This window comes from Copadichromis virginalis, linkage group LG18 (assembly GCF_057382275.1).
Source record: "Copadichromis virginalis isolate Kocher_CV1m ecotype Utaka linkage group LG18, C_Virginalis_male_GT1.1, whole genome shotgun sequence".
NCBI classification, from domain to species: Eukaryota; Metazoa; Chordata; class Actinopteri; order Cichliformes; family Cichlidae; genus Copadichromis; species Copadichromis virginalis.
Window position 1 is genome coordinate 16,652,401 of NC_140635.1, and position 18,096 is coordinate 16,670,496.

General features: G+C 39.8%; 3 protein-coding genes across 3 annotated transcripts; all 3 read right to left on the reverse strand.

Moving 5' to 3' along the window:
* Positions 1-51: 51 nt before the first annotated feature.
* Positions 52-8,825, reverse strand: thoc1 (THO complex 1). The gene is made up of 21 exons (XM_085438338.1): positions 8,736-8,825; positions 8,443-8,516; positions 8,240-8,300; positions 8,065-8,134; positions 7,378-7,496; positions 7,236-7,284; positions 7,056-7,151; positions 6,819-6,901; positions 6,672-6,745; positions 6,455-6,563; positions 6,219-6,353; positions 5,621-5,721; positions 5,447-5,513; positions 3,444-3,494; positions 3,250-3,320; positions 3,011-3,106; positions 2,776-2,841; positions 2,604-2,687; positions 2,294-2,441; positions 2,104-2,188; positions 52-449 (listed from the first exon to the last, which is right to left on the reverse strand). The coding sequence occupies exons 1-21, from the start codon at positions 8,781-8,783 to the stop codon at positions 172-174; spliced, it is 1,965 nt and encodes a 654-aa protein (XP_085294464.1). The 5' UTR covers positions 8,784-8,825; the 3' UTR covers positions 52-171.
* Positions 8,826-13,731: 4,906 nt separating this feature from the next.
* On the reverse strand, positions 13,732-15,773 carry LOC146687578 (aquaporin-1-like). Its single transcript, XM_085438205.1, has 4 exons — positions 15,405-15,773; positions 15,140-15,298; positions 14,184-14,264; positions 13,732-14,083 (listed from the first exon to the last, which is right to left on the reverse strand). The coding sequence occupies exons 1-4, from the start codon at positions 15,771-15,773 to the stop codon at positions 13,895-13,897; spliced, it is 798 nt and encodes a 265-aa protein (XP_085294331.1). The 3' UTR covers positions 13,732-13,894.
* Positions 15,774-15,953: 180 nt separating this feature from the next.
* Positions 15,954-17,366, reverse strand: LOC146687579 (aquaporin-1-like). Its single transcript, XM_085438928.1, has 4 exons — positions 16,921-17,366; positions 16,506-16,664; positions 16,245-16,325; positions 15,954-16,141 (listed from the first exon to the last, which is right to left on the reverse strand). The coding sequence occupies exons 1-4, from the start codon at positions 17,281-17,283 to the stop codon at positions 15,962-15,964; spliced, it is 783 nt and encodes a 260-aa protein (XP_085295054.1). The 5' UTR covers positions 17,284-17,366; the 3' UTR covers positions 15,954-15,961.
* Between the last annotated feature and the right edge of the window lie 730 nt (positions 17,367-18,096).

Below are 18,096 nucleotides of genomic sequence, written 5' to 3' on the forward strand. Positions count from 1 at the left end.
CACCAAAATGAGATTGTTGTGTATCAAAACAAACGTGCTACCAAACTTTTTACAAGGCGAAAACATTTATTGAAATCTCTACAGTGGGGAAAACCAATATCTGACATATAAAAACTAGTTTTCAACATTTTTGTATGAAAAAAGTGGAACAATGTTATGGAAATACAGATTTTAAGCCTCACTGAGGCCGTCTGCAATCTGGGAGAAACCTGTGGCGTTCAGAGCTGCGACCAGGTTCTCCACAGTAGCTTGTGTTCCCTCTCTGTCCTGCCAGGCCACCAGCAGCAGTTTGGCCTGCATGTCGACGTCTTCGCTGTCCGTTTCGATTTCTCGCAACTCTGCCGCCTTCATCTCAAAATGAGAAGCGAGGTTCTTCCACTGAGCGCCCAGTTTGGCTGCTACGTCATCCATCTGCTGGTTCGTCACAAGTTTGCTCTGAATGCTCGGACCTTGAAGAAAATGGAATAGGAAGGACATAAATGGCTCTCTGCTCCAGGCTTGGAACTGCGCTAACACAATAAACTCAATTCATTGTGGGAAGTGGGAGCTTGTAAAATACAGAGGTCAAGTTGGGTTAAAGACATTAAGATGGAAATATGTGTGAAGTTGGAACTGAGGGTCATGCTTTCATCATCTTAAATTAAGCGTATGAAAGAGGGAAAGCAAACATACTGATAGTTAAATTGAATATGCAATGTTATTAAGGGGAAAGGTACAGAAGCAAATTCTGTTTCAGTCCAGTATTTTCTATTTTAGCTCATTGATATCACTTTCATATAGTAGTACAAGTTAAATCAGTAACACCTGCTCTTTCTGGTACAGTCATGTCCATAGATACTTGGACAATGACACAATTTTTGTAATTTCACTCTCTAAAGAAACCACAGTGGGTTTAAAGTCAATCAAAATGTGATTGAAGTAGAGTTTCAGCTACAATTCAAGAGGTTTAACAGCTATTTTTATGAATGATCCCCCATTTGCTCCTTCCCTTTCTCCGAGGCTCAAAATTAAATCAGACAAACTAACAATTTTAAATTTACTGTTTTTAATACCTGGATCTCAAACAGGCATCACTAATTGCTACAATTTATTTTGCCTCTTCATCCTAATGATGGCTTCTTTCACTTGCATTGAAAAATCTTTGGCTCTTACATTAAGGCTTTCAGTGATCAGCTTCCAGGGAACGGGCCGCTCCAGTTACATCTGAGCCTCTATTCACTCCATTAACTACAGTGGATGGAATATTTTTGTCTTCTGCTTCAATCACATCTTGATTGTTTGATTTAGAACACTGACCTCACTGAAATCCAACAATCGACCACAGGTTAGCGTAACATATGAAGCGTGTAGTTGCTCGAGAATGAGAAATAATGAGAATTAAAATCTACTGAGAAGTCAAACAGTCACATCCGGGGCAAATTAAAACCATTCTCCACCAGGTGAAATTGTCAGGAGATTTATGACAACACGGTCAATAAATAAAAGAAATGAAATAAAAAGCATGAAATCATGTGATAGCATTGGCCATGTCACTGATAATGGTGACAGGAAGTCCCCAACCAATAGGACTATTTCCTCCATGATCATGATCACTAAGATCCTGATCATCACCTCCTAACATCACACTACTGGTTTGCAACATGTGTGCCAAAGTGATTCTTTCTCGTTCATTTTGTGCGTGCAAAAATTTACCAACATCGAGAAACCTCATGCTGGGTGATATCATTCTTCATGGGAACCCAATGTAACCTAAAACTTTATTAACCCAATGACAGAATTTGTGTCTAAATACACACAAACACTCAATTTATAATCATGACAATCAAGGTGTAGTGATTCCTGCACCTGTGTAACAACAAAGGTGACCTTGACCTTAAGCACAGCTGAAGACACATTAGTTGATCTTTAACTGTAAGTCTGATTAAATTCTAAATAATAGGAGGAGTAGTGATTCTTGTGAACTTCACCATGACATAAGCTCACTGGTCCTTCGTTTGGATGATCTAATAATAATAATAGTTTCCTTGTCTAAGTGCTGACACACACAAACATATGTGAAGTCAGAAACATCTAGAGTGAAATACAGAACATGTGATGACTTACTGTCATTGCTGTCTTTGAGCAGATTGTCTCCATTATCATCGTCATCCTCTTCTCCTGTCTTTATTTCTTCAGATGGGATGTCCTTCTTCATGAACGGAGAAAAAAAAAAAAAGAAAGAAAAAGGATGGGTTCATGGACTTATGGAAACTCAGTTTGTTTTTGCTTTTTTTTAATAAAATAAAATCCTTACTGGTAGCTCTTTGGCCAACTTGCTGACCATGCTGTCGAGGTAGTCTGCCAGGCTCTTAAACTTCTGGTTTGTTGGCTGAAAGAAGTGTGGACTTCTCCTGGACAGCAGTCTCAAAGCCCGCCAGCCATAGTTTGCATTTCGCACAACCCTACAAGGAGTTACAGGATTAGACATAAAAGACATCAGGAAAATAGTAAATATATGGAAAGTAAATAAAAGAAATACAATTAAAAATAAGTCTCAGGTAGGAGATGGAATAGTGGATTTTCCCCCTCCATGGTTAAGAAAGGTTTTGTAAAAGCCATCTTACTTGTACTCCTCCTCGACCATGTTGGCTGGGTCGGCCTGTTCAATAGCTTCTGCGAAGAATTCATCCAATGACGGCATGAACTCTCTGAAAGAAAGGCCGCAGTTGTAAAATAACAAATGTAGGGTGTATATACAAAAAGCCGAACGTGAACTCATTTCAGGACTTTTCTAACCTGCTGTCTGACTTGCAGGCCTCCATGTTGTCATGATTGAGGTTCCACAGCCGGGTCAACTCATCACTAGCAAACAAGAGAAGAGCTTGAATGACCAAAATTTACAGTTTCACTAAATTTCCAACAATACTTCAGCAGGATGGACACCAATACAGAGAGAAATCGAAGACCAACGAAAAAACCAAACCACACTTCACACCACTCCACCATCCCACCCCCAGATTCAAGCACATACTTTCCCATAAAAATCTTCCGGTCTGGCCCTTTTCCAAGGAAGTCTTCTGGAGCTTGTCTTTTCCTTGTGAGTCTTTTGGGCTTGTCATCTACTGTTCTGTTAAAGAGGCAAACAAGTGGGACCACCTGTTATTTTGGCATGCTATCCAGCATTCCATGCTGCTGTAAAAACTGACTAAACCCTAAATCAAATAAAATGATTATCTGGAACGGCTACTTCAAAACATTACACTGCTGTACCTCTCTTTCACAAAGCTCGGACATCCTTCGTTTTTCCAGGAATTCCAGTTCTCCTCTGTGTTAAGAATGTGCTGTCAGAGATAATGAACATTTATAGTGGGACCAGTGTATAGAGAACAAAAGACTTGACAAGCTGTGAGCGCGTAAACAAAAGCTTCATTTAATCATACTGGTATTCCCAAAGCATGGCTTACCTCAACCATGGCAGCAAACTTGTCCCCATCAGGAGGAATCTCCCTCAGCAGCTGCAAGAGCAGAGCACAGATTAAAGGGGATTTATAACAGAAAGTCGTGATTCACCACCATCTCTTTCCTGACAATTCCCTTTGTGCATATTCTCTTACATATGATGAGTCAACATTGAAACACCTGCGGCTTTTAGTCAGGTGCGGCTAATGTATGTACAAAACAGGATTTTCCCCTGATTTTAGCTTGTGCGGCTAATATTCAGGTGCGCTTTGTAGTCCGGGAAATACGGTATATACATATATTGTAACAGTGGTGCATGCGTATTAAACGTGGCCAAAGTTTAAATACTAACTTCACACCAGTAATTCTTGCGAGCAAAAAGCTCAAGGCTTCAGTGGGGCCAAATGACAACAGTTGCCTCAAGGTGCTTTATATTGTAAGACACTGAGCCGACAATAACACAGAAAACCCCAACAATCACCAACTGTATGAGCAAGTACTTGGCAACAGTGGGAAGGAAAAACTCCTTTTTAACAGGAAGAAACCTCCAGCAGAACCAGGCTGCCACTCTTTAGGGGTGGGGGAATGAAGACAGGACAAAACACACTGTGGAAATGCAGAGTAGTGTATAAACACAGAGGTGCTTATATAGCACTAGGTAAGTGAAAAAGAAACAGTGCATCATGGGAAGCCTAAGCCTATTTCCGCATAACTTAAAGAGGATTCAGGGTCACCTGATCCAGCCCCCAACTACAAACTTTATCAAAAAGGAAAATTAAGTCTAATCAAGGCAGAGAGGGATAAAAACAAGAAAACTGGCTTAAAAAGAGGCCAGCCTACAGGAAGCTGAAATGGTTTGTTGCAGACAGCGGACCCAATAGTAGAAAAAAAAATGCATTTGGGAATGAACACAGGGGCAACACTTTAAATTCCAAATGAACAGCTGCAGTTTCCCAGAGTCATTTCCTCTCAAGAATGAAAACAAGTCAGATATGAGGAAATCATGCCAAATGTTCTGCTGCTGGCTGCAAGAGCAAACTGAAGACCCAGTGTGTTGGTTTCATTTCTGAATGACAATGCCCCCAAAACAATGTGGCTAATGTTTACAATATCTGGGATCACATGCTTGCAGGCAAAACTGGGTGGACTCGGCTGTCACCTTTCATGCTTGAGTGCAAACTCCCTTTGTTTTTGTTCTACCCGCTGTGATAAAAAACAAAACAAAACAAACAAAATGTCAGTTGTGAAATGAACGTGCTGTGTCTCTTTTGCCTGTCCCACACAGGGATTTTAGCTCACAAACTGAGCTATAATCCCAAGAATATATAAACAACATACAACAAACAATCTGGGAGGTATTCACACACACACACACACGTTTAAATGTGCTATCCACCTCTGATTCATGAAGCTCCACACAGATTAGTACCAGTGTCAGACACATAAACACAACTGCACATACAGACAAGCCCACACATGAACATAGACACACACAGGGTTATTTGTTTGTTTGATTCAATACTTATCTGAAAATGAACTTGATATTTGTTAAAATAAAAATGAAAACTGGGAATAATTTGCTTGTTTTCTCCTAAACTTACAACATGAATAATTTAATTCAGTTTAATTCAATAGCGCCAAATAACAACAACAATCACCTGAAGGTGCTTTACTTTGTAAAGACCCAACAATAATTCAGAGAAAACTCCGAACAATCAGACGAGCTGATATAAGCGAGTGTTTGATGACAGCGGGAAGGAAAAACTCCCTTTTAACAGGAAGAAACCTCCAGGAGAACCAGGCTCAATGAGGAGCAGCCACCTGTTGCAACCAGTTAATACTGTGACATTTTGGTACCTATATAGCATACTGTTGCACAAACCTCAGGGTGGTTTGTTGGGTGACCTTTTTTTTCTCCACTAAAATTAAAATTCATTCTATAGAGAGTTTGGCCATTTTATTTCTTATAGATTTACATTTGTGTGTGTCAGCATAACTTAGGACTCACCTGATAGACCAGTTTAGTTGTCTCTTCAATCCACGCAGCCTGGTCATCATTCAGAACACAGCTGGAACTGCAGGAGGAGAAAAATATTAAAAACAATACAAATAAGACTTCAGAATAACCAATACTTTATCAGACAAAGTTTATTTACGAGGTCAGCACTGAGACACTGCTCACCTTTTGAACTTGACCTGACCCTTCAGGTACTGGAAGAGGATGAGGTACTGCAGCAGTATGTGCCGCCTGAAGTTGCTGTCGCTGAGCTGCAAGTCCATCAGCTGGAGATAAAGACGAAAGAAACAAAGTGAGGTAATGTGCAACTCCGATCTTTACAAATATTTAATGGAGATCAGCGACATGTAGATAAATACAGCAAACTCAGAAATGTAAAGCAAATGACACAGCATGAGCAAAACAAGCAGTAAATGCCATGGATATGGAGCCTGCAGTGCAGCAGTGAGGGAACAAACGTTGTCAGAGCGCCACACGTTGTTAGCCATTTCAACATTTGTTTGTGTCTATGTTTTATCCTACGTGTGTTTGACAAGTGAAGATATGACTAATGTTACTCAAACTTACAATAACTCACTGTAGAACTCCAAAGGCAACAAAACCTTATCAACATGTGTTAATATTTGATGATAGTTTTGTTTAGAGGCAAACAGCTGGCAGCCGTTACCGTTTTCCTCCTCCTACCCAGTGCTCTGTTTTGGTCCAGAACTTTGAGGTTTACAAACTAAGTGTAGCATGGAAATTTAAAATGAAGTCTTCTCACCTTCTCACTTGTGAGGAACTTGGCAAAGTAAACATGTTCTCCACTTGATGCTCTCAGCTCTTCCAGCTTCCTCTTAGAGGCCTGCATGTCATCCAGCTTATAGCTTTTGAATACTGCTAGAGTCTCATCTGAGAACTGCGTAGGACAAAAGAGTGATCGTTGACTTTTAATCATCTACTTGGATACTTGCCATCTTAAAAATGAGGAGGAAAGGCATCTGCGGTAAGGTGCATTACCTTAAGGAATGTCATCCATGAGAATTTATCGTAACACTGCACTGGATTTCTGAAGTAGTCCTGCAGTGTCCAGAACTTTCTGTACAGGTTGTAGTCGATTGGAATGGAGCTGCAATAACAATTAAACCAGATAAAGGGCCGATCAAAATGTTTACTTCAACAAATAAACAAAAGAAACAAACCTTGTGATTTATTCTTGAGAAAGCCTTTAACTTACCTCGGTGCAGGGCCATCATCCTCCCCCATTTCTCCTTCCTCCACTTCCATACCATCCTCCTTTTCTTCTGTGTGCTATAAACACAGTAACACATTTAACATTCACAGTTTTTGATTACTTCTAAAGTGCTCAGAATCAGATCTTTACCTTCTGGCCGAGAGTGCTTTCTTGTTCATTTTTGTTGAACACTGTTATATTGTCTAGATTAAACTGGCTCTGGAGATTTAGGCCTGGAAAGCAAACAAAATAAAAAAGAACAATCACTCGATCAGAGAAGCTGTGAATGCAGTTGACAGAGTGCCATGAATGATTGCAAACCTCCTCATCTTCAAAAGGCTTGTGTTGGTTTATTTATTTATAATGATAAAATACTGCTGTTCTTACCTGATTTTTCAGACAGAGGGAAGAGACGTGCCAGAAAGAGCTGGATTCGCCCGCAGAAAACTGTGTTCTGTGATTTGGACAGCCTCCTTAAGAGATCTACACAGACAGGAAAATACACTGCTCTGCATTTTAAAGATAAAAAGCTTCATATGTCACAGAATGATGAGATAAGCTCTTTACCATTGCACATCCTCAATAAATAATTCTTCCCTGCAGTGTAAAAGGAGTTCTGTGAGAAAAATAGAGCACAGCTTTGGTAAACATGTGATCAACGCAGGGCAAATTTGTCGGGGGCTTTACTCAACAGCTGGAATTTATTTACCGATTTCCAGGTGGAGACGTTCTCTTCGACAAAAGAGAAGATTTTGTCACACAGGTCCAAAGGAAGACAGTCCAGCACGTCTCCCAGCAGGACGAAAGGGGTCGTAGCAGAACAGATACCTGCAGTGGAACACAAGTCTTAAGTTTCTTCATACATGACACATTGTCTCTAAGACTTACAGAAGATTACCCGAGCAGTCTGCTTACAAAATGCATGCTTTTCATAAATAAAAAGGGGCAAGTGGATCAGAAGCATATCTGTAAACACCCCCCACAGCATAACAGACCTGCCAAATCGCCTCAGTAGATGTGCAATAGGGATTTCTCACACATATATGTCCAAAAAGGATTTTCTTTGGCTATAAAAGTATGGTATACATATATCAGCCACATGCTACTATGTGCTCATTTTGAGTGATGTATGCTATGAGACTAATGGGAAATAACTTGGCATTCACAAGGCAGTGGCTGATGTTCATATGCTGTGTCACAGATTTTTGCACTGGCTGAATGTTCAAAGATAAAGAACTAAAGAGCTAAAAGACTAATCCAAAAGTGTTTTTGTTTTTATTTATGGTACAGGTTTTGTTCCCTGGCACAAAAGGAATAAGCTATTCATTTTTTTTAAATCCTAAAAATCAGTGTATCACCTGGATCTACTTATGAGACCCCTAGATGAGTAACATACCTTCTGTAACGCCATCAATGCTCAGGTAAATGAGAGCTAGGTAGTCATCACACCTCGCCTTCTGCTCAACCTGGAAACATTTGAAGATATCGTTTGAGGATTTTGAGGGTAATTTCATTTTTTTAAAATCGAACAAACGCGTACTAGAAACAAACAAACAAAAAGCATTTCTTACAATCAGATCACCAAGAACTCCCCTCAGAGCCTGATCGAGGGTTGTCTTCTTTTCCGCCTCACTGTAACATGAGAAAAACAAGCGATCAGTAAGGTTGCATCCCTTCCTCCATTATTATAGGTTATAATAGCCAACAGAAATGATTACAATACAATAAGTAATTACATTACAATAAGTTAGCAAGAACTAACAACTTCACTTACTTGCCGGGGATCTGGTTAAAAATACTGATCAAAGGTTTGATGCTTTTTCCAGTCAAAGCCTGGACGGCAGACGCCTGAGATTGTGTGAAGAAGAAGAAGACGAAGAAGAAACATTTATGAAACAAACGACATCGTTGGTTAGCATCTGCGTTAGCTTAGCTTCATCTGTTACCTGCTATAGTAACAACATGCGACATGCTACATTAACAAACCCAGGCTAGGATTTCAACTGTAATCTAAAATATATGACTGCACATATATTTATAAGTTGCTGAGGTTCTGTGTTTTCTTACCGTAAATTTGTCTTTAGCGTCGACAAAATTAAATGAAGACGGCGACATCGTCTCTTTTTGGAAACCGGAAGTGCCGATAAAGTTGTTCCGGTTTCTTTGAGCGTGGGAAAAGGTCGAGAGCGGTGCAGGATTTAAAATTAATTACAGTCAAGGTGCCATGTAAAAATTTATGTCTCCAGCGCACTTTCCACCATTAAAAACAATTGCAGTCGTATCATGCAAATTATTATGGTAATGGTGTAATTTTAAAATATTTTCCTCACAGTCAGTACATCATATTTGCCTAGTTGGTAAACTAACACTTTTTAGTGTGCATGAGAGTCATAACAAGGACTTAAGAAATAATGGAGGTCCAGGAGCCTTTGGAGAACATAACCAGATGAAGATAACATAGGCTGTTCACATGAATCTCATGCATACACTGAGTATGTAAAAAGTTCTCCTCTGGCCTTTCCCTTTTCTCCTTTCAAACTTTCATTTATTTGTCTCCTCTGATTTGATCTTTTTTCTACATTTTCGATTATTTTTTTTCACATTTATATGAACTTTTCTGTGCTATGAAGAAAACTGAAAACATATAAGGTGGTTTACCCTCTACATGCTTGAAAGCAAAGGCAATATGTGTCAGTACTGGCCACTACAAAAAGGCCTAGTAACCATGAAAGACTAGCTATTGAATTTCATGCACATATGCTAAAGTGGGCATGAAGATGTGATGGGGAGATATGTGACTTTCTTAAATGTCATATCAAAACCAAAATGTATGAAAGAAATAATTTAATATTTCTTGCTGAATGCAAAATTCCAGATGAAATAGAAAATTTACCTTGTAATATACACTTTATCTGTTTCTTCATGAATCTAGTCTGAGCAAAAGGACGAAAACCTTTTCGTCCTTTTGCTCAGACTAGATTCCTACTAAAAGTGGCACAATGCAGAAACATCTCTGGGTGCATGTCCTTCTGTGTGGTATTAGGCAGCTGGTGGATTGTTGGGCGACCTGGGCACCCCTTTTGCTTTAAGAAGCCATGAAAAAAGCTGTTGCACTGATGAAAATGTGTCATCTTTTTGGCTCGAACTGAAGGGTTTTGCAAATCCACTGCAAACCCTAATGAACACATGAGCCTTGCTGTAGCATTGTTGGGTGCAAGTATGGTACAAACAAAACCTCTGACCGTACCCACTGTGACTGAACAACGTTCAGTCATTCTCTCCACTTTCAAACTGTGTATGCAGACATTAAAAATAATAGCTTAGATTTATACACTGCCTTTCAAGAAACCCAAAGCCCCTTTACAAAAGAGTCTAAATAAGTCTACATTAGTATTAGTTTAGGAAAAAAGCAGGATGGTGAGTTCAACTTTTCCAATGCACAACATTATTTGAAAACTATATCTGAAGAGTGCATATGCCATGGAGATTAGTGGAAACCACTTTTTGTGATTCCTCAGAATCTGGAATAGAAAGACATTTTTTTGGTGTATGTGTTTAATCTTTGTGTCACAGATTGCCCTCAGTATAGCCATGTGGGTTAACCCAAGTTAGTCCAGAAGGTGGCAGTGTTTCATACCATTTAGTCCCACGTTGCAGTTAAAAGCAGGGGGGTGTCAAGGCAATTTGATCTCAAATGGGCCAGAGCAGTAAAACAATTGCATAACAACGCGCCTTTAATTCAAGTAAGCAAAAGTTCCAATTTGTTAGACCATCTATTTAGAAAACATGTTGAAGCGGTTGGATAAAATAAAATAAGTTCAGATTCAACAGTATGTCTTATTGCATGTCCATTACAGATCACAGTGAGTCTAGAAATGCATAAAACCATCAGATGAAGAGATTTGAGGTCTAAAGTACAATATTATTTTTCTCCGTATGACTCAAATAAATTTGTCAAGAACAACAAACATGCTTTATACTTTTATATGTGCATGAAAATAATAAAATAATAATAAAATAAAATAATAAAATAATAAAAACTTCAATGAAGTTTTTAAACTTTGTAAATCCATTTAAATTTCTAAATTGGACCCTTTAAAAGATCAGTTTCCATTTGCATACACGGACCATAAGGTGCATGTGTATATGTGTGTGCTCTTAGCCTATATGTTTGACATTCACTCTCTCCTGGTCAAAGTCCCTTTAGTGTTTTTTTACCCTAATTTCTATACCTGAAGCATAGAGGTGGTACTGAAATTAAAATTCTATTGTAGACGTCCTGCGTAGTTAGAGTTCAGGTCAGGGACAGGCCAGTGTGTTCAGGTTTGGCATTCAGTGTTAATGAGTACCTAACGGAGGTCACTGCAGTCATGCTGATGTGTTTTGTGCATGTGTGTCTTTGTGAAGGAACATTTCCGTGTGTTGTGGCCATACAATTGACATTGCAACTACTGGGCTGCGGGACTTGAATGCGTTGATATGATCTACTGTTCAAAAGGTCACACAGAACAGTGAGCTGTTATGTCAGTCATTAATGATCCAGTCTGTCATTGTTTTATTCATAGATTGAAGCTGCTTTAAGTATTACTTTGTGGCGTAAAATACAAGACAGATTTTATTCTGTATTTACATATATCATAAAGAAAAATAAGCATCCGGTTAATGCATGTGTATCTAATGTAATGTGTTTGTGCAATAAAAGATGATATAATAGAGCAGGGGTGGGCAATATTAATAGCCACCCCTGTTTTGGAGTTATAGCAAGCCCCTGCACCTTGGGCATTCAGCGAGCGTTTGGTGAATTTCTTCTGCCTTCATTTCGTTCATTTCAAGTTGCATGAACACTGTGTCCTGTGTTGATCTCTCGTCTTACATGCCTATTTACACGCCAAAGACTCTAAACTTATGGAGTTCTGTAGATGCGGGACCAGCCACTCGCTTCGACAAAACCCTGTTGTTATGATGTCTGTTAACTGATTCTACGATTGTTGTGCTGATGTTTGGAAAAAACACTAAAAAGCTGTGAAAATGTAGGCCAGCAGTGTCACGTAGAAAGAGCTGAGGGATCATTTTAATCACTGCGTTGTCGTACTGGTCATGAAAAGGGGAAGTGAGAAGTGTGCTCCTCTGCAGTTTTCATTGGCACCTTGTTTCTCACACAGGCTTCTGTGCACAGTTCCCCAGATATCTAACTGCAACCCCTTTCCACTCCCTCTCACAGCAACACCCACTTTCTGACACAGCTGTGTTTTTTTTTTTTTGAATGTTTGCCAAAAAAGCAGAAAGCACTGGTAAGAAATTCTTCGCTTGAAGATTAGAATCCGGCAACCTAATCTACAAGCTTCACAAACTGACCAGCACTTAGTTAGTGACAAGAAAGCTTGTGAACACTTGAATTTGTAGGTTTCTAAATGTTTCCTGATCTTTGTGAAAGTTACTTTAAAAGACACACTCAGACTAAACTAATAACCTATAAACACTTTTACATTTATTGGTAATAGTAATGGACCAGTTCTTATATAGTGTTTTTCTACTCTACTTGAGCACTCAAATTGCATATTTCATGTCTGTATTGCAAGTGAAGGGCATCACATTGAAATTGTTTGAAGGAATTTTATAAAATGATGGTTTTCTCTGGGTGCTTTTGGGCTGAATATTCATTTTGCACTCTGAAATCAGTTTAAACCAGGTCAGACATTCTGTCTCTGTTGTTTATTTTGTCTAGATAAATATAATTAGAGGTCTGCTGAATGCTCGCCAATGCCAAGAATAATCGGGGCAACATGGGAGCCAAATAATTTGCAGAACACTTTCAGACAGAAATGCCTGAGGGGCAACAAAAAGAGCTTTGTCTGTGTTTTTGGGGACAAACTTCAAAACAAGAGGCTAAACACAATGCTCTGACCCCCGAGGTTAAGCACACAAAGGAAGGAGATTTTTGACTAGCTGTGGTCATGTGACTAGCCTCTGCGATTTGACCATAAAAAAGAAAAATGTGAAGAAGTGCCATCATGTCATACAAAGGAGACAAACCCATCAAGGGAGTTTTCCACTGATGCACGATACAAGCTTCACGAAAAATGAATGTGGTTGCTCTCGTATACATTATGTAGAAGAATAGTATTAACTACTATTTATAGTGAGGAAGGCCATCGACCACATACTGAATACAGATAAATATTTTTTATCTGATTGTTCTGGTATTTGCATTTAAATCTAATGAAATACAATTACTTTTGCAGTCTATGCAGCTTGTGTAGCTATTTCCCCTTCGCTTGTGACGCCAGCATTTGAGTTTATTGAAATCATGCATTATGCTGCATTAAGTATGTTGTCTTGTAATCATCATGGTAGTGATTTTCCATCATGGCTTTCACCTGCCAAGTGCTTTACCGCTTCGCATGGCATTGTAAAATTATTTGGGACAGGGACACTTTGTTAATGATCATCCAACACGGAGCAAGAAACGAGGGGATGTGCATCCAAACGCATCAGTCATCCAGACTGGATTTTAAGCTTACAATAATTCACGCATATATTTATACAACTTTGGCTGACTGCCCCCACATTACGGGGTTCCTGTTGGGAAACATTCACCTGTGGGGTTTAAAGTCATATGATGGTTATTCAATGATTAGCCCAGGGTGTGGGGACCACCAAATATTTACGAGCCATAAAAAATGGGATGTGAGAGGGGCGCATGCACAGATGGAGAAAGGACATTCTTATGACACAGGCAAAACAGGAAATCTCCATTATGGCCACATGTTATCTAATCAAGCTGCGAGGAATTTTAACGTGCTTGTATGTGCAATTAACTGATCCACATCCTTGTGTTGTTTCACGGGTGCAACGAGATGATTTTGGGATTGTTGCCAAAAACCTAAATTATGTATACAGATTGGAATGCATTGTAAAGGAAGCACTGACGAGGCCAGCGGGATGTAAACATACACTGCGTTATTCTGGTGAATACATATAACAAATGAGGATGCACTGACCTCAGTTTGAAATTTGTCCAGTACCAAACTGTATGAATATGAATACACAGAGAAACTTGACTAAAAAGCATCTTTATTAAAGGAGTCATTGTTCAAACAACACATAGAACAGGCGATTGTGAAGACACACACTGCAAAATAAGAATAAAACTGATGGCCTTTTTAAAGTATAGTAAAAAAATAAATAAAATGCTGACAGATAGAAAAGCTAAAATTTCACATTGTTCACTGTTTTGGCCAGTGACTTGGCCCCGGACTATTGTTTTCCTCTCCATTTATCTCCACATATTCTTCTTGTGGACCGTGAACCAGGATGCCAATGCGACTACTAAAGTTGCGTGTTTGTGGATACAGAAGGAAATCATAGATAAGAGATGCCGCTATGCCACCACACATCGGTGCCAGCCAGTACACCTGGAACGAAAGCAGAAATGAGTTTTATCTTTGACAAAATGAAATGGATAAGGAAAATTGCTCTTTTTTTTGGATAAAAGGCGTTTTGATAAACGGCTACCCAGTGGTTTTTCATTTTGCCCAGTATCAAAGCCGGCCCAAAGGAACGAGCAGGGTTGATGCCACATCCAGTGAAACTTATCTGTAAATGTAAAAACAAAGCATATCATTTATAAGTAAATACACTCATGTGATGGAATAATTTTTGTTATAATTTAGAATGGGAATATCTTATCCATACACAAAGACGATGGTAGGGGGCTAATCTTGCATATATCTTTTTATAAAATGCATAAGAAATGCAGTAGCTCTACAGAAAATGAGTTTTAGATGTGCCGGATTTACCGCAATAAACTTTTTTTTTTAAAACTGTGTATTAAATCACAAAGATATTGAAAACTGTTAACAGCCCAAGAAGCTTCATTGAACTACTTTTTGCACCAAAAACCAAGGCGCTGACTTGTTTATCTGCATCTGTTATGTTTCCAGGCAAACACTATTTAAAACGGTTATTGGCAGACTTTTATTAAAGTCGACATATGTTGCTGACTTGTGTTCGACTCAATGTGACACTTGTGTAGCCGCCTTTGAAACTGTGATTTGCCGAACCCCTGCCACTCCACCCTGACGCACATAGAAATACTCTGCAGAATTGGGTAACATAGTGTAGGGAAAATCTTGAATCGTAAATTGAGAGAAACTGTGACACCCACCAACGCTAACTGTACAGGATATTTGATTTACAACAACAAAGCTGCTTTAAAAATGATCAAGATGCTTAAATAGTGCAAAAAGGTTCAGGCATGCTTTGACAAACAGTTGCTATTTAGCGATTTATTCACCCTCAACTTGATAATAAATAATACCCTTTAATGCTCTGCTCTGAGCAGTTTTATATAAAATGAATGCACATGTGCCTGATCCTTCTAAGATGACAGATTTCAGGAGGATGGATTGCAATCAGCTGACTGCTACTCATATAAAAATTCATACAGATTTTGATTGCGATTCACTTACAGCTGTTAAATGCCCAAGTCCCACCGACAGCCCAATAGCCAAGGGTGCAGAGCCTGTAACATCAGTCCTTCGCTTGTCAGTCACTGCTATGATACACAGAACCAGCTGAAGGGTGGCAAAGAATTCGATGGCAAAACCTGCTCCTACACTGACATTTAGCTGCAAAAGACAATTACTGCCCATTAGTCCAACTAGAGTTAGGCTTGATTAGACTGAATGTGCTGGTTTATGTGTGAAAACCAAAACGACAAGTGCAACCTCTTACCGCATTAACACCAAGAGACTCTCCAGGCTTATATCCATTCACAACAGCGCTGGCTGCAATTGCCCCAAGCATTTGAGCGAGGATGTAGAACGCACATCTGAGTGCACTGATCTGGCAGTTGACCAGGAGGCCCAGGGTGACCGCAGGGTTCAAGTGTGCTCCACTGATGTGCCCCAAACTCTGAGCCAGTGTGGCAATGGCTAGTGCAAAGGCCAACGAGACCTTTATTTCCTGAGCAATCATCTGATTTTTATCATTGCCCAGACCTATTCCAACAATAGAGGATAGGCCAATAAGTATGAACAGTAACATACCAACAAACTCTGCAGCCACAGCCCTCCAAAATGCCCAACTCTTTACTTCTGTCATCTTTACCCCTTAAGAATCTGTTAAAACATGTATATGCGTCACTATTTATAGTTTGTGGAGAGGGGAGGGGAAATGACAAAACAGGAAGATGTTGTGCTGTGCAAGATTTCATGTAACACCAGAAAGACAAGTGTAGCTTTTCTTTTTATTTGATATAGCAGAATTTGTTTTCAGACTGGCTCCTTTGATTATTCTACAACATCCTCCAGCAGGGGCTCTGTTTCACGTTCCTGTTCCTGTTCCGGTTCCGGGGCCCAGCAGAGCAAGATTTTAGTTTTTTCTTTGAAGCTCTCGTCACTGGGTGCCAGCACATAATTATACAGAAGCGCTGCCACCACTCCAGCACTCATCGGTCCAGCCCAGTACACCTGAAAAACCAAAGAAACCACATCAGTTACAATCTGAATGACTTGTAAGCCCAGTGACTTAGAAAAAGGTCACATTTTCAGCTCGTGTGTCACCAATACATACCCAGTGATCATTGAACGCCTTCTGTATAACTGCAGGTCCAAAGGATCGAGCTGGATTGATCCCACATCCCGTGTAGGAGATCTGCAACCCATAGAGGAAAACACCACTTGCTTGCCTGGCTGTACATCAGCTGATTACATGAAAGGCTGATGTACAGCCAATTCACTCCGAGCCAATCTATTGTGTTGGCTTCTGAAAGATGGAGAAACCATCTGCCAAATTAATGACATGGGAAATAAATGAATGTTTTCATGTACTCACCCCAGCAAGATGTCCAAGCGTTACAGAGAAGCCATATGCCAGAGGTGCAAATCCGCCAATGTCACGTCTTTTGTCATGGAGTGCCACCAAGCACAGAACCAGCTGCAGAGTGAGCATGAACTCCATGCCAAAACCTTGAGCTGGGCTGATACCATTTAGCTAGAAATGATAATACCAATGGGATTAGAGGATTTTTATACCCTACAGTGCTTCCATTATTTTAAGCATGATGCTCATCATTTCGCATGACTGCTACAAACAGTTAAAATGTGACATTAAGACTACAAACAGACCTGAAGAGTTAAAATTGTCACTCGAGCAAGGCTGAAGGCAATTCTTTGAATGCCACTTAGTCCAAGTAGCAAATATCATTTAAGGCTAATATTATTTAGGAAAATCATGGACTCCACCTTACCTCATTAACTCCAAGTGAATCAACATGTTCTGCCCTGATACCATACACAATGGCACTGCCAACCACTGCCCCCAACATCTGAGCCAACATGTAGAAGAGGGCTCTGAGAATACTTATACGACAGCTGGTCACCAGGCCCAGGGTGACGGCAGGATTCAGGTGTGCACCGCTAATGTGACCTATGCACTCGGCTAGCGTGGCGATGGCCAGGCCGAAGGCAAATGCCACTTTGATCTCACGATCAAGGTTGAAATCATTTGGATCTCCTACTGCAGCAGAGAGGCCCATGAAAATAAAGATGATCATTCCCAAGAACTCCGCCAGAACTGCCCTCCAAAACGACCACGACTTAATCTCTGACATGGCTACTCAGATAACGTCCAGTGATAACAGACAGCTTTCAAAGGAGCACCTGCGTGCTACAGAATCTGGCAACTCAAATTTTGCTCCACCAGTGAGCCACCTGAAATTGTGAGTGACATTCACAGGCATTTATCAGGTGTGTGCCTTTAACAAATCAGGCCTAATTAGAAGCAGCTGAGAGATGTGGGCTTCACCCAGTGAGCGTGACCTCCAGGTCTCCTGCTCTGCTCATTGCTTTTCTAGTGTTACTGAAGGAGATGCTACGTTTCTCATTTAAGACGGCAAACCACAACAGCAGCTCAAAAGACAGGACTTTGAATGGAATTGAATGGATCTGATTGAAATACAAAGAAAGTGTTTAAATAAGCAAAATGTATCAATTAGTACAAAAATATCACATGCAGTAAGGGGCAGCTTGGAGATTATAATTTTATCCAGGTTTGAGTCATTTTAAAATTTTCATTTAAATACATTACTGCATTAATACAATAATATAATTAAAAATTCAAAACAAACTCTTTCAAATGTCTAGTGACTGATAATTTTAAAAGAAATACAAGAAAAGATGATGGAGCGCTAAGGAGAGAATAAATAGGCTGGAGGGTGTAGGTGCTACTGCCATGCTAAATGGTTGCCCCATCTTTCAGTCTACTTGTTTTATTCTGAGCAGGGGCACGGTGCTTTGAAGTTAACATCTGTCATTTGCCACTGTGAAGGAAATGGGAGCTTTTGAATTCACGACAAGGAAACCAGCCCCTTGTTCAGCTTTTCTGTGTGAAAGAGCTGGCAGGTTAAAGGGTCACACTGCTTCTT

Bases quoted from the DNA above. Each gene is read 5' to 3' on its own strand.
- thoc1 (XM_085438338.1), bottom strand. From the start codon at position 8,783: ATGTCGCCGTCTTCATTTAATTTTGTCGACGCTAAAGACAAATTTACG. The intron at 6,746-6,818 runs GTAAAGATCTGA...CTGTGTTTATAG, and splicing joins AAAGCACTCTCGGCCAGAAG to CACACAGAAGAAAAGGAGGA. The intron at 2,442-2,603 runs GTAAGATGGCTT...AACTCCTTGTAG, and splicing joins ATGGTCGAGGAGGAGTACAA to GGTTGTGCGAAATGCAAACT.
- LOC146687578 (XM_085438205.1), bottom strand. From the start codon at position 15,773: ATGACAGAAGTAAAGAGTTGGGCATTTTGGAGGGCTGTGGCTGCAGAG. The intron at 15,299-15,404 runs GTAAGAGGTTGC...TGTCTTTTGCAG, and splicing joins AGTCTCTTGGTGTTAATGCG to CTAAATGTCAGTGTAGGAGC. The intron at 14,265-15,139 runs GTAAGTGAATCG...TTACATTTACAG, and splicing joins GACTTGGGCATTTAACAGCT to ATAAGTTTCACTGGATGTGG.
- LOC146687579 (XM_085438928.1), bottom strand. From the start codon at position 17,283: ATGTCAGAGATTAAGTCGTGGTCGTTTTGGAGGGCAGTTCTGGCGGAG. The intron at 16,665-16,920 runs GTAAGGTGGAGT...TATCATTTCTAG, and splicing joins ATTCACTTGGAGTTAATGAG to CTAAATGGTATCAGCCCAGC. The intron at 16,326-16,505 runs GTGAGTACATGA...TATGGGTTGCAG, and splicing joins CGCTTGGACATCTTGCTGGG to ATCTCCTACACGGGATGTGG.